This window comes from Eurytemora carolleeae, unplaced genomic scaffold (assembly GCF_000591075.1).
Source record: "Eurytemora carolleeae unplaced genomic scaffold, Eaff_2.0 scaffold210, whole genome shotgun sequence".
NCBI lineage: Eukaryota > Metazoa > Arthropoda > Copepoda > Calanoida > Temoridae > Eurytemora > Eurytemora carolleeae.
Genome location: NW_019396102.1, coordinates 204,113 through 217,140, shown reverse-complemented (window position 1 = coordinate 217,140; position 13,028 = coordinate 204,113). Strand labels below are relative to the sequence as shown.

Genomic DNA, 13,028 nt, shown 5'->3' with positions numbered 1-13,028 from the left:
TTTTATGTGTTCTTTAGTTTCTGTTTTTACACTTTTTTATCTAATCTTGGAAAACATCTCAACTAATGTGAGAAAATTTCGCTTTCCTTGTTATATTTGACACTTGTGACGTCGTGTATAATTTGTTAATTTCTCTGTTGCCACCTATTGTACAGGGTGTCCCAAAAAACATGGGAATTCAGTGACGAATTCGATATCGTCTTTGTTATGAATTAGCATTGTAATACCTAATTTCAAAAGCCATAATATTATTATGCATGCTAGAGTTTAATTTATGAAAACGGTAAAAGTGTTTAAAGATGTGTGATAAATATATTCGCAAGATGAACAGTAAAAACGGACAAGTTTACTCTGTTTGTATACTGCAATACTAAAGTACAACCGTATGCACTATGCAGTCAAAACATAAACAAACAAAATGTAAACATAGCAGACGAAACTCTTACAGATTACAGCTTTCTCAGTAGGTATCACTTTACTAAATCAAAGAATTATTTGAAAAGACGATATCAAATTCGTCACTGAATTCCCATGTTTATTGGGACACCCTGTACTTGATAATCTATTTGGTTCCACCTAGAAGATTTACATTTTGCAAAAGTGGTTTAACTAAATAGATTATCAAGTACAATAGGTGGCAACAGAGAAATGGACCAATTTTACACGACGTCACATGTGTCAAATATAACAAGGAACACGAAATTTTCTCACATTAGTTGACATGTTTTCCAAGATTAAATAAAAAAAGTGTAAAACAGAAAACAAAGAACAGAAAAACAAAATCAATAATTTTGTAGGACACAAAAACTGAATCGACCCTTTTGACATCAGAATACAGCTGTCCTGAGAGTGTACAAATTCTACGTTGCCAACTATTGTACAAGAATATATTTGGGTTTTTAACTAAAAGAATATGTTTATACGATCATATTTTGAAACCCTAGTTAATTTTCATCTTATATCTATTAATTAATATTAATTTAATAAAAAAATTCAATATGCTAAAGCAATAATTCACAAGTGTCCGGCAAGGTCTCAGAACTAAGTCGGTCACTTATCTGACTCCAACACCTGCAACCGGTTTTTTCACCCATGGCTAAACCAGGATTCGATTTATCTTACTCATTAATCTATGTATCTTTGAAACCCATTAGTTTCTTTTCACCGAGATCGGTTAAGAAAGTACAAGGTTACACCCGTCATAGATCTGAGACTCATACATACAGCTCTTTACAGATTAAATTTGGTCTTCGACTGTAAATATAATCTTTATTATCTTCATTATAGATGGTAGGTTAATGAGTTGGTTAATGACTAAGAAAAACTAGGCGTATACCCCAACATAATGCATTTATGACCTCGGAGTTTTGTAAATACAGTCGTAACTCATCCTTTGTGGATAACCCTGTACCTAAATGTACTTGTGCCCTTGTATCCTTGTACGTCAACTAGTCCTCTTTCTTTACGTTCACTTGTCCCTTGTATCCTTGTCTGCTAGTCATATTTTCTCTTTGTCCGTTGTATCCTTGTACGTCAACTAGTCCTCTTTCTTTATGTTCCCTTGTCCCTTGTATCCTTTTCTACTAGTCATCTTTTCTCTTTGTCCGTTGTATCCTGTCTCCTAGTACTTTTTCTCTCTGTTCCTTGAATCCTTATCTTCTAGTCCAATTTTCTTTATGTGCTCTTGTATTCTTGTCTGCTTGTAATCTTTTCTTTTTGTCCTTTTGTCCCTTGTTTCCTTGTCTACAAGTCATCTTTTCTCTTAGTTCCTTGTATAGTTCTCTTTTCTCTCTGTACCTTGTATCCTTGTCTATCAGTCCTCTTTTCTCTTTGTGCTCTGGTATTCTTGCCTATATTTTTCTTCTTTTTTTCCTCTTGTCCCTTGTTTCCTTGTCTACTAGTCATCTTTTCTCTCTTCGTCTCTTTTATACTTGCCAATAAGTCCTCTTTTCTCTTTGTACTCTGGCATTCTTGTCTATTTTTCCTCTTTTCTCCTTGTGCTCTGATTTTCTTGTCTTCTAGTCAGCTTTTCTCTTTCACCTCTTGTCCCTTGTTTCCTTGTCCACTTGTCATCTTTTCTCTTTATCTCTCTTTCCCTTGTATCATTGTTTAATAGTCATCTTTGTCCCCTTGTCCCCCTTGTCCCCTGCTAGATTCTTCGGACAAGAGAAACAGGTTGAGATTCTTCAACGATATCTTGGAGAAATCCTGATAATTAATTGTAAAACCGTCCTCATCCATTCACAAGACGAACAGGGGGAATCAATCTCTGGTATAATTTAATGTTGTTTTAAATGTCACGACAACGACGCCAAATTTGTAAAATCTCGCAGATTTTATAATTTAACATAAAAATTCAATATTTTAAAAGGAACGCTTTTGAATCTGGACCGATTGACACCCCCCCCCCCTGTACTATGGAATGTATCCGATACAGCATTTAAACCTGTTTCTTTTATCTTGGTGACTCTCATAACCTGATCTAGCTATTAGGTCAATCATTTTACATAAACAAGAAAATTGGGGTACTCCTTAGCTAGTCAAATATAAATGGCATTTTTTCTGTGTAATATTCAGTTTTATAAGCAAATATCCATATTCTCGTTCTAAATCTATAGACTTTGATTTCTGATAATCAAAATTCTTTCATGTATCAATATGCAATACCTTATCTGCATATATAAATTTTAGAAACCCAGCTTTTCTTGGAAATCTAAATTTTTTATACTTAGGTGGACCCAATCTAAGAAAAATTTTGTGTTTTCACAGAGTTTATGAAACAAATTTTGAGGAACACGATCTAGGGGTTCCTGATTCACACAACCACCAATTACCACTTCATGAATGGAATATTTGAACATTTAAGTTTAAAATGATTGAATCTTGAGTGTACCATGGTAATGCAATTAATACATTGATTTCCTGTCATTCTAATATAACATAATAACGAAGGAGACGTTCATTTTTTCGGATTGTACCACTGTTAAATCCTTGTAACTCATAGTTTTCCTAATACACATGAAGATTAAAAACGCGTGTGGGTTGCCTAAGACTTCACATTTTTTAACAACTCTTTAGGAAAAGAAGTTGTAATTGAAAATAGGCAAGGTTTCGGCACTACGACATTTGCTCTATTTCCATATGCTCTATATCCATTTGCTCTAGTTCCATTTGCTATATCACGTCATTTCCTCATTCGTAATCGAAAACAGGCAAGGTTTCAAAATGTGCAATGGTTGTAAATAATATTCCTCTGCTTACCATTTAGTTTTCATCTTTGTTGTAACTTAAAGGAAGTTAATTATACAGGAAGTATCGTGTGCACTTAACGCAGCCTTCAGTTTATCAGGACATTCGTTTACACACTTTTCATAGAAAAACTAAATATCCAATTTTATATTTTTTAGCCTTAAATTTTAATCTGTTGGAGAAATGCATAATTGACAACTGAATCTCAATCTCTTTTAAAATTTAGACATTTATTTCGTTTAACAGTTTATCCTTAAACACACATTATTGTTACTTTATTGCGATATTATTTCATTAACATATTTCGCATTTTTTATCTGTTGAAATGAATTTATTTATAAGAAAAAAGAAAACATTGCTTAACTTGAACATTAAAATGTAAATCAAAGATTATTTAAAGATCTCAATCTCACAATTGTAACTTTATAACTAAATTTGTAATATCTGAACTCAGAAAGAAAATATATTGAAAGAATGTACTATTAATTGCCTAGAACTCCGATGAGCCCAATGAAAGATATAAACTATCTAACTATTAATAATCCAAGAAGTTGGGTTTAATATCTACAGTAGGATATGAACTAATAATAATAATAATAATCTATTAACTCTCAAACTTGGATTAAACCTACACAGTAAGTTAAGAATTAATAAATTATTAATCCTAGAACTTGGATTAAAACCTTAATCTGATCATCAATATGGAAAAGTATGAAAAGTGTTAAATTCTAATAATTTCTCCATTGTTTCCGAAGCGAGAAATGTTCAAGTCACTTTTGTGGAGAAATCACAATTAAATGAAAATCAGTTTTCAAAAACAATTTATCCTTTATCCGACTAAGCAATTGTAAGGGTAACGTTGTAAATCGGATATGCCAATCTATTAATGGAGGGTCAGTTAAGATTATATTTTATTCCCTTTAAGTTCAAAAGAACTTGGATTCAACTTACTGTAAAATCTTGATTAACTAATCCTGATCCCGGCGGTGTACTAGGATATTTCCCGAGCTCTCCGTCCCATTCATGCTTCAAGAGAATACGGTTTAGAAGCTCCGTACTTAGCTGACAATACGGACCAGTTGATCTGAACCATCTCAAGTGATAATGATCCAAGCATGTTGTAGGCATTTTTCAAAATATTATAGTTTCAGTGAGATACAGTTTTCGTACTTTACAAGGGGATCGGGGCAGAATGAAAACTGCATTTTTTTCCACAAACCAGTGCATTTGCCTTGAACTTATGCAATTAGAAATTAAACATATTTAAAACTATAGATAAAAATAAAAAAAGTTTTACAAATTTCTGTCTCTCTTCTAAGCTAGGTTGTAACTTAATGTCTTAAGGTTTTAAATTTAACTAAAAAGCTAGAATTTTAATAATCTTGTAAATGGTATATAACCTAACATATGATAAGGAAAAGAAACAGTGTGAACATTTATGGATGTATGCATCTTACACTTATTAGGAATGCACAATGCACATTGCACATTGCACATTGCACATTGCACATTGCACATTGCCTGGATTACTTTAACTTTAGAAACAAGTTTTAAAGTTATGGAAACCATTCATTACAAATTATGAAAAAATAATTTGTAATGAATGCCTTTTTAAAAGGAACTTAATCCGACACTTGTTAACTTAACCTAATATTTCCTTAATACGTGACCCTAAAAACTGACTTATATACCTACCTCAAGCTTTAATTTTGTAATCCATGTATCTTTGCAATAAAATCTGAAAGTGCAAACCTTTGATATTTCGAAATTTGACTATTCGAATTTTTAGCTTGAAATATTAGGATGCAAATATATAATTGGATTATTATATTTGAGTGTAAGAAATGTAATCATTTCCTATGCATTTGGAAAAATAGCACTTGAAGAATCGTCACTTCGGATATCTTCCTTAATAAATATTTCTGAAAAAAATACAAATCTTGTGGAATAGCTGTTAAAGTAAACATTTGTCATCTAATTTTATCATGCGTATCTATATAGCAATATTTAATCGCGGATTTTCAAATGGCCTTTTATTGGACGAATATTTCTGCATTTTGACAACCTTGCAGTTTTTGCTTAATTTTGATTGATTACCGTTTTTGTCGATTTTCCAGAAGCGGGAAAATATTTAAACTGCGGTTATTATGATGAAACCGAGAATTAAAAAGGGGGAGGGGGTGGTTAAAGGGGGGGGGTTGGAACTGGTGCATGAGAGTCATCAGAGAGGTGGTTGACAGTATAACATAGTGCAGTTTTAAAGGGAGTAACGACAGCTTAACCGTACTCGTTTTATAAAGAGCTGTTTATGGTAGCATTCTTGATCGAACTAAGATTAATACAGATTCTGAATTTTGCTTCAAATTGTTTTAAAAACTAAAATTAAGGGAGAATCTATGGGGCACTTTTTTAAAATGATCAAATCCACCTTGCACCAGATCTAAAGTTGTCTTTTGGTGCATTTTATTTTAAAAAATTTAATTTTAAATCACTAATATAAGTCAGAAGAATACAATTAAATCCAAAATATTCGTCTGGAAAAATTGAGCTCAGAAACGTTATATTCGTAAAAATCCCTAGTAAATTAAGCAAATTTAGGCAAAAACCTGGATTTGTGGATATTTATGGAAAATTTCAAGTTGAAATGATGAAATGTTGGAAAACCTGAATTTAAAGCTGTCTTTGAAATGAACCTTGTTCTAAATGATGTCGTCATTAATATCTCATCCATTTTAAATAACTCGTATCTGTATAAATCTATGTTTCTTTGTCGATCATAACTAATAAACCCCTTGACCGATTTGCCTCGGTATAACTATGGGCAGGTTCTTATATTGGTTTATAAATTCTAAGTTGAATGAGTTAACTTTTATAAAGAAAGTTTAGTTTACGGACACAGCTGGGTTTCCATGCAAGTACAGGGTGTCCCACGAAACATGACATTTTATAAATAGCTATTTTTAGTTAAACAAATCTTTTGATTAATTATATTTTACTTTGAAATCAATTTTGATATAACATGACTCCCATATATAATGTTTTTATTGATCTCTGGTATCAAACACCTGAACAAATTATGGAAAAAGACATTCTAAACTATTCACCAACTGTCATGTTTCGTGGGACACCCTGTACATAGATAGTAATATAATGCATTGTATGAAAATATCTTCATGTTTGGTCTATACAAGTGCAGTAAACCGATGCATGTAGAATGCATATAAGTATATAGGTGTATAAATCAGGTGTCAGCCTAATCTTACCAATCTAACAATTCATCACGATAAAAGTATTTAAAGGCCCAAGTAGGTTTCGGAGGTAGGGTTGAAAAATAAACCACAATGTTGAGAAAGTGTAAACATGCTTTCTTGAATTTGAAGGGCTACAATCAGGGAACAAGAATATAGGGAATGAATGGAAATGGCGCTGGTCTGGCATGAGAAAGCCAGTCGCACTGCTTTGCAAACGGGTTCCTTATCACACACGCACACTCTTTTGATATATATACATATACAAAACGTATACAATAAATATACAAAACAAATACATAATACGTATACAATACATATACAGTTCATAAACAATACATATACAGGACATAAACTGTACATAATCAATATAATAAAATCCAATACAATTCACTAGTATAATACAATTCATATTTAAATACAATACACGTATTAAACTCTCAAACAGAGTGCAGGAATTCATTCATTGAAAATTTGCAACGGTTTATGCAATAAATAGAAAATCTGAAATTGTAAGGTAACTCATAGTTTTCCTAATACACATGAAGATTAAAANGGGGGGGGGGTCATTCATTGTTTAGTTGTATTCATTCATTCGAATTTATGTAAATTATACCCTGTCATTCACTCACGTCTTATGTACTTATATGAATTTCAATAACTCTGCCTTATTATGAGATTTCGATAATTTTCATTGTTTAATCTCCGTCATAGATATGAACAACCAATCTTCTTTTAAATGTATAAGGAAGTTTTTTGTGTCAACTTCTGTATTTCTGAAAATTAAACCGCAAAACCGTTAATTTTATAATTTTTACCAACTGTTAACGTTGAATTTAGTTAGCGAATATTTAGTAAATCTTCCAAAAACTTTAAATCGTTAACGAACGCGAACACTTTACTTACGAACGGAAAAACCGTCAACTGAACTGCAGCTAAAAACAAACAGCAACTTAATTAGCCTGTGCGGCTCGTTTCGTTTATTTTCTCACCGTCAACGAACGGAATAGAAAAAGATCGAAAGTGCCCAGCCCTAATTCTAATAATATATATCTAATATTACTAAATAAAGCAGTCGAACTAGGTGAACGACATATAGAGTTTTTATTTTTCCTGGATTACTCAATTTAAATCGTACATTTCGTATATAATCAAGTGAACATTTAAATTTTCAATTTTTCAGATCTTAAACCCCTGATGAGATTTCGTAAACTTGAATTTTCCGGTTAAACCCCCCGAACCCTCCCCTCCCTCCAGTCCTTATTTAGAAGCAGCAATAATTAAGGATCGTTAGTCTGCCCTGTCGAGAATAGTACCCGGAGCTTGAGGAGCCGGGTAAACCCAAGGAGTATGAAATAGAAGGGAGATATAACAGAAATATTTGTCTGATGTACAATTACCGAATATATAATAACCAATTCTGAATATTTCTTATACAAATAGAGTACCAGTCTGCAAAGCATGTACAATCGTATGGTAGGGCGGGCCGCGTCAGGTATATCTCCCTTCTATACCATACTCCTTGGGCATACCTTACTTTCCTTCATATCATCTATAGAAGGTGCAAAGAATACATTGAATATATATATTTGTATTCTCCATAATTATCAAATATCCACAGTTGAGGGATATCTTGAAACTTCTCCAATTGTGATTTTGCAGAATATCCGGATATCCTGAAATTATGGGATATCCTGATAATATTGAATACCCTGATAATTTAGGATATCATGATAATATGGGATATCTTGATTATATAGGATATCATGATAATATAGGATATCCGGATAATCTTGGATATCCGGATAATGTGGGATATCCGGATATCCTGATAATATGGGATATCCGGATATTCTGATAATATGGGATATCCAGATATCCTGATAATATAGGATATCCTGATTATATAGGATCCCTGATTATATAGGATATCCTGATTATAAAGGATATTCTGATAATATATGATATCATGATAATATAGGATATTCAGATGATATAGGATATCCTGATAACATAGGATATCCTGATAATATTGGATATCCTGATTATTTAGGATATCCTGATTATATAGGATATCCTGATAATATAGGATATCCTGATTATATAGGATATCCTGATTATATATGACATCCTGATAATATAGGATATCTGGATAATCTTGGATATTCTGATAATATGGGATATCCGGATATCCTGATAACATAGGATATCCTGATAATATAGGATATCCTGATAATATAGGATATCTGGAAAATCTTGGATATCCTGATAATATGGGATATCCGTATATCCTGATAATATAGGATATCCTGATAATATAGGATATCCGGATAATCTTGGATATCCTGATAATATGGGATATCCGTATATCCTGATAATATAGGATATCCTGATAATATAGGATATTAAGATAATTTAACTTTTAAGTCATAAACATCACATTTTCAAACATGTATTGACGGGGCAATAAAAAGTTTTACGATTTAGAAATTATCTAATAAACCTTCCGAGGATTTTAAAACCATGAAATATTTATGTTAAGCAAAAATTGACTCTTGTTTTCAGAAAAAAATGTTTAGAAGGAAAGAAATTAATATTACCATCTTGATCTCTTTCCTATCCATAATTTCTCCAGGCTTAAGCAGAGACTCCAGGTTCAGTTTCTTTCAACCTTTTAGTTTAGGATCAGATAACATCAATCAGATGCCTGCAATACCAACCAAATATCATACAAATATGAAACTGAGTATAAATGACGCTTCGCGCCCCTCTTTTTTCTTTTCACAGCATAAAACTTCATGAAATATCATAGAAATTTTGCCAAATATAAATATATTCATTTATCGTCCAGCTCAAATATATATATTTATAATATATATATGGTCTAGCTCTTTATATATATTTTAAAGAATTTTGACTACTGAGAATCGTCATGAGACGTAAAACATTAAGTTTAGTATAATTCTTTTTAAATAAAAGTTTAAAAACTGAAATATATATATATATATATATATAAATAATCTAGCTGGAACTACAAGGATGGAGGTAGAGACTTCGAATACTTTGTATGGAAACTAAATTATCAAACATTATATTTTCAATTGGCTCATAATAAATTTTCTTTTGTGTTTTATTTTAAGCTGAACCGTCATGCATTATCATTTTGTATTTTGTGTTTGAAAATAAATACTATATATATATAAATTATCCATAATTACGTAACATTTTTATTCTTCATTTCTTTTCAATAAATTCATGGTTCCCTAGAGCTTAATACTTTTCTTTTCTTTGCAAAATAAATAAATTACCATTAAAATACAAATCATTGCTAAAGATATTCTATCTTTAATTCTTTACGTTTAAAGATATTTAGTTTGCCATCACGGTCTTATCCTAGCTTTGTAATTGACCTATTAGAAGAATATCTTCATAGTTTTTTTCAGGTCACAATCTGGAGTTATTAATGCTGCAGCAGAGAAAATGAAACAGCAGTTTAAATTCTTGATCTCCGATATAACAGGTTCTATTCATGATTTAGTTTAAAACCATCCNTATTATAATACATATGATATAATATACATATTAACATATATAATAATTTCACTCTTAGAGGAAAAAGATGCTCCTTTATTCAATCTTCATATTACTAATCTTTAGGAAAAGCTATTCTGCAATAATAATTTTGTTGTCATATCCCCTTTCATGTAGTACGACTTAAGGAGTTACAACGAAATGTCGCAAAAATTTTCTATTTTGATGAAAACAGTCGTCTTTACACATGTTTTTTTAAAAGCAGACTTATCAGTAGGGAATGATTTTATTGGGAGGGGTGCAACTGGGGAGTTGTAGGGGCAGTGCGTCCCCCAGGATTCTAGGGGGGGGGGGTACTTAACCCAAATAAACCCCCCTATATACGCCCCTGTTATTACCCAATTCTTAAAAGCCGCAAACAAATATACATAAATACACTATAAACAAATAAAATATATCAACAAATTTTTTTAAAATATATTAAGGGAAATGTTTTTGCACTTATATTTCGTCAAACCTGAAACTTCAAATCAACCACCTATCGGTTTCAACTTTCAGAGGTGAATGAACTTTAGATCAAAAGAAAAAATGTCGAATTTTAAATATTTAGATAAAATAAACCCAGCTGTGAAGGCAGTGCGGGATGATCTTGTAGCCACGAATTTCCGCCAGCAGAGTTATGGTTGGGCTCTAATGCTTGGAGGATATGGAGATTGTATTGCTGATGTCGTTCAAAACAATCGAGTCTGGCCACAAGGAATCATTCTTTTTATAGTCTTGATCTTTTTGCTAATTAGCTTTTCTTGTAATCTTGTTTTACTCTTCCTTTCTTGTAATTTTGATCTCTTTGCAACTTTGATTGATTTGTAATCTTGTTCTTCTGGAAACCTTGTTTGGCTTACAATCTTGATTTTCTATTTTCTTTTTTATCTAGATATTTTTAAATTTTGTAATCTTATTCTTCTTGTAATCTTGTTGTGGCCCAACCAACACACTTTAAATTGATTTTTTATTTGAATTTTCATATTCTTTTCTTAACCTTGATTTTCTTATTATTTAATTAGCATGAAAATCGTTGAGAAGAGTAGTGTTAAGTATTTATATTGTGAGAAATTAAAAAAGTTTAAGATCAGACAACCATGACTTGTTATACTTGGTTTCACTTCCTAGTCAAACATTTTATAAAAATAGGAAAATACAAATCATAATTAGTCATAATAAATAGGATTCATTAATTGACAAATTGCACTTTTTTGGATTTTAAGTTCTGTATAGAAGTTAAAAAGTGAGATCGAGAAAAGAATGATAAATAAATTAGATATGTTGACCATGCCCGATGTTGTTTATACATATGGATACAATCTTGGATACGGGTTCGGTTTCGCTGGTCCATATCTACTTCCAAGCTATCTTGCAGATACTTCATTTGGTAAATATAGAAGTCTTTCACTAATTTTCAATATGCAAGATTAAAAACATTTAGAAAAAAAAATTTGTATTATAATTCTGTAAAAATCATATTTTCTTAGGTTGCACTGATTCTGATTTTACCACTGTTGTAAACAGCTACGGGTTCTCACAAGGATTAAACCCTAACACAAATATAGGACAGGTAAATATTATTTAATAAAAATATGATTGGAATAATTTAGAATTTAACGGGAAAGAGTTCGTTCACGTTTTTCTGAACGTGTTAATCAGTATTTTAAAAAGTGTTTAAGAAATTGTAATTTTTAGTGACCCTAGCATTTAAAGGTTTTCATTAACAATCCACAAAGGTACACCATTTAATTTTTCTGTTAAACATTGATGCAGTTTTTAAATAATAAAAATCAACCTTTTTTCGGGGCAACATTTTCAACTTCGACTAGCAAAAAACCTTTCCAGGGGTCATGTAAATTCCCTTTCAAATTTTGGGCTCGATTGGTTCAGCCGTTTTTACGTTTATTGGTTACAAACAATCGGACAAGCAAAGTATATATAGATGTCTTCCAATAACTAAAAGATTTAAAAGATTTCTAAACTACAGTTCACCAAGCGCTTGTTTTTACATTTTCCAACAATTTTAAACAGTTTTATTTGTATTTTCAGATTTACAATTTTGGAGCTGATGCACGACAATCCATTCATTGCCTGCTTCAGCATACTGGAGGATACTCAGATGCTGCTGAGGTTGGATATCTTATTGATGATCTTCTAGAAGCAGGAGTTCAATATATCAATCTTATGAACGCTTGAAGATCTAGACAAGAATTTATTTGAAAATTAAGATATCGACAAAATTCCTCCATTGATGGGTTTGATTGTGATTTTATTTTTACAAATTTCAAACCACATTTAATTTCTTAACCGCGCCTTTTCTCGTGTTTTTCAATCAGAGAAGTGACAAATAAGCCAAAGTGTTCTATAGATTAAAGCCAAGCTTTCTACTTATGCTATCTACAGATAAGCTATCTCACTGAAATTTAAAGGTTGCAAGTTCTAACGCAAAAATCGATGAGATTTTTGCCAATAACTTCTGAAAGAGTTTAGGTGAAAATAAGTTATTTTAAAAATGTACATGTTTAGGGGTACAACATCAACAACAACAATAGCAACAACAACAACAACAACAACAACAAAAACACAAATGAGTTAGAGCGGAAAAATCCGAACCCAACGATTTGTAACACTGAAAAGTCGGCCTGGTCTTGAAAATTAATACAAAATTTCAGAACAGGATGTTTATCTACTTGATCTTTAACCAGAACAAGCTATCTGCAACCAAACTAAACTTCAACCAAGCTATCTTCAAATAATATATCTACAAGCAGTCTAGCTGCGTCCAAGCTATTTTCAACCTAGCTATCTGCAACCAAACTACATTCAACCTAGCTATATGGATTATATACCAGGCCAAACTTTCTTCGATCAAGCTATCAACTTGCATCCAATATATATCTAAACCAGTTTAGCCAAGCTATATTCAAGAATACTAGCAGCAACCAAGCAATCTGCGCG

The 13,028-nt window shown here is 31.6% G+C and overlaps 1 protein-coding gene across 1 annotated transcript; it reads left to right on the top strand.

Moving 5' to 3' along the window:
- The first annotated feature begins 9,044 nt into the window (after positions 1 to 9,044).
- Positions 9,045 to 12,744, top strand: LOC111694992 (uncharacterized). Its single transcript, XM_023464108.1, has 7 exons — positions 9,045 to 9,151; positions 9,941 to 10,017; positions 10,639 to 10,785; positions 11,347 to 11,457; positions 11,558 to 11,640; positions 12,120 to 12,200; positions 12,597 to 12,744. The coding sequence occupies exons 1-7, from the start codon at positions 9,069 to 9,071 to the stop codon at positions 12,720 to 12,722; spliced, it is 708 nt and encodes a 235-aa protein (XP_023319876.1). The 5' UTR covers positions 9,045 to 9,068; the 3' UTR covers positions 12,723 to 12,744.
- The last annotated feature ends 284 nt before the right edge of the window (positions 12,745 to 13,028 follow it).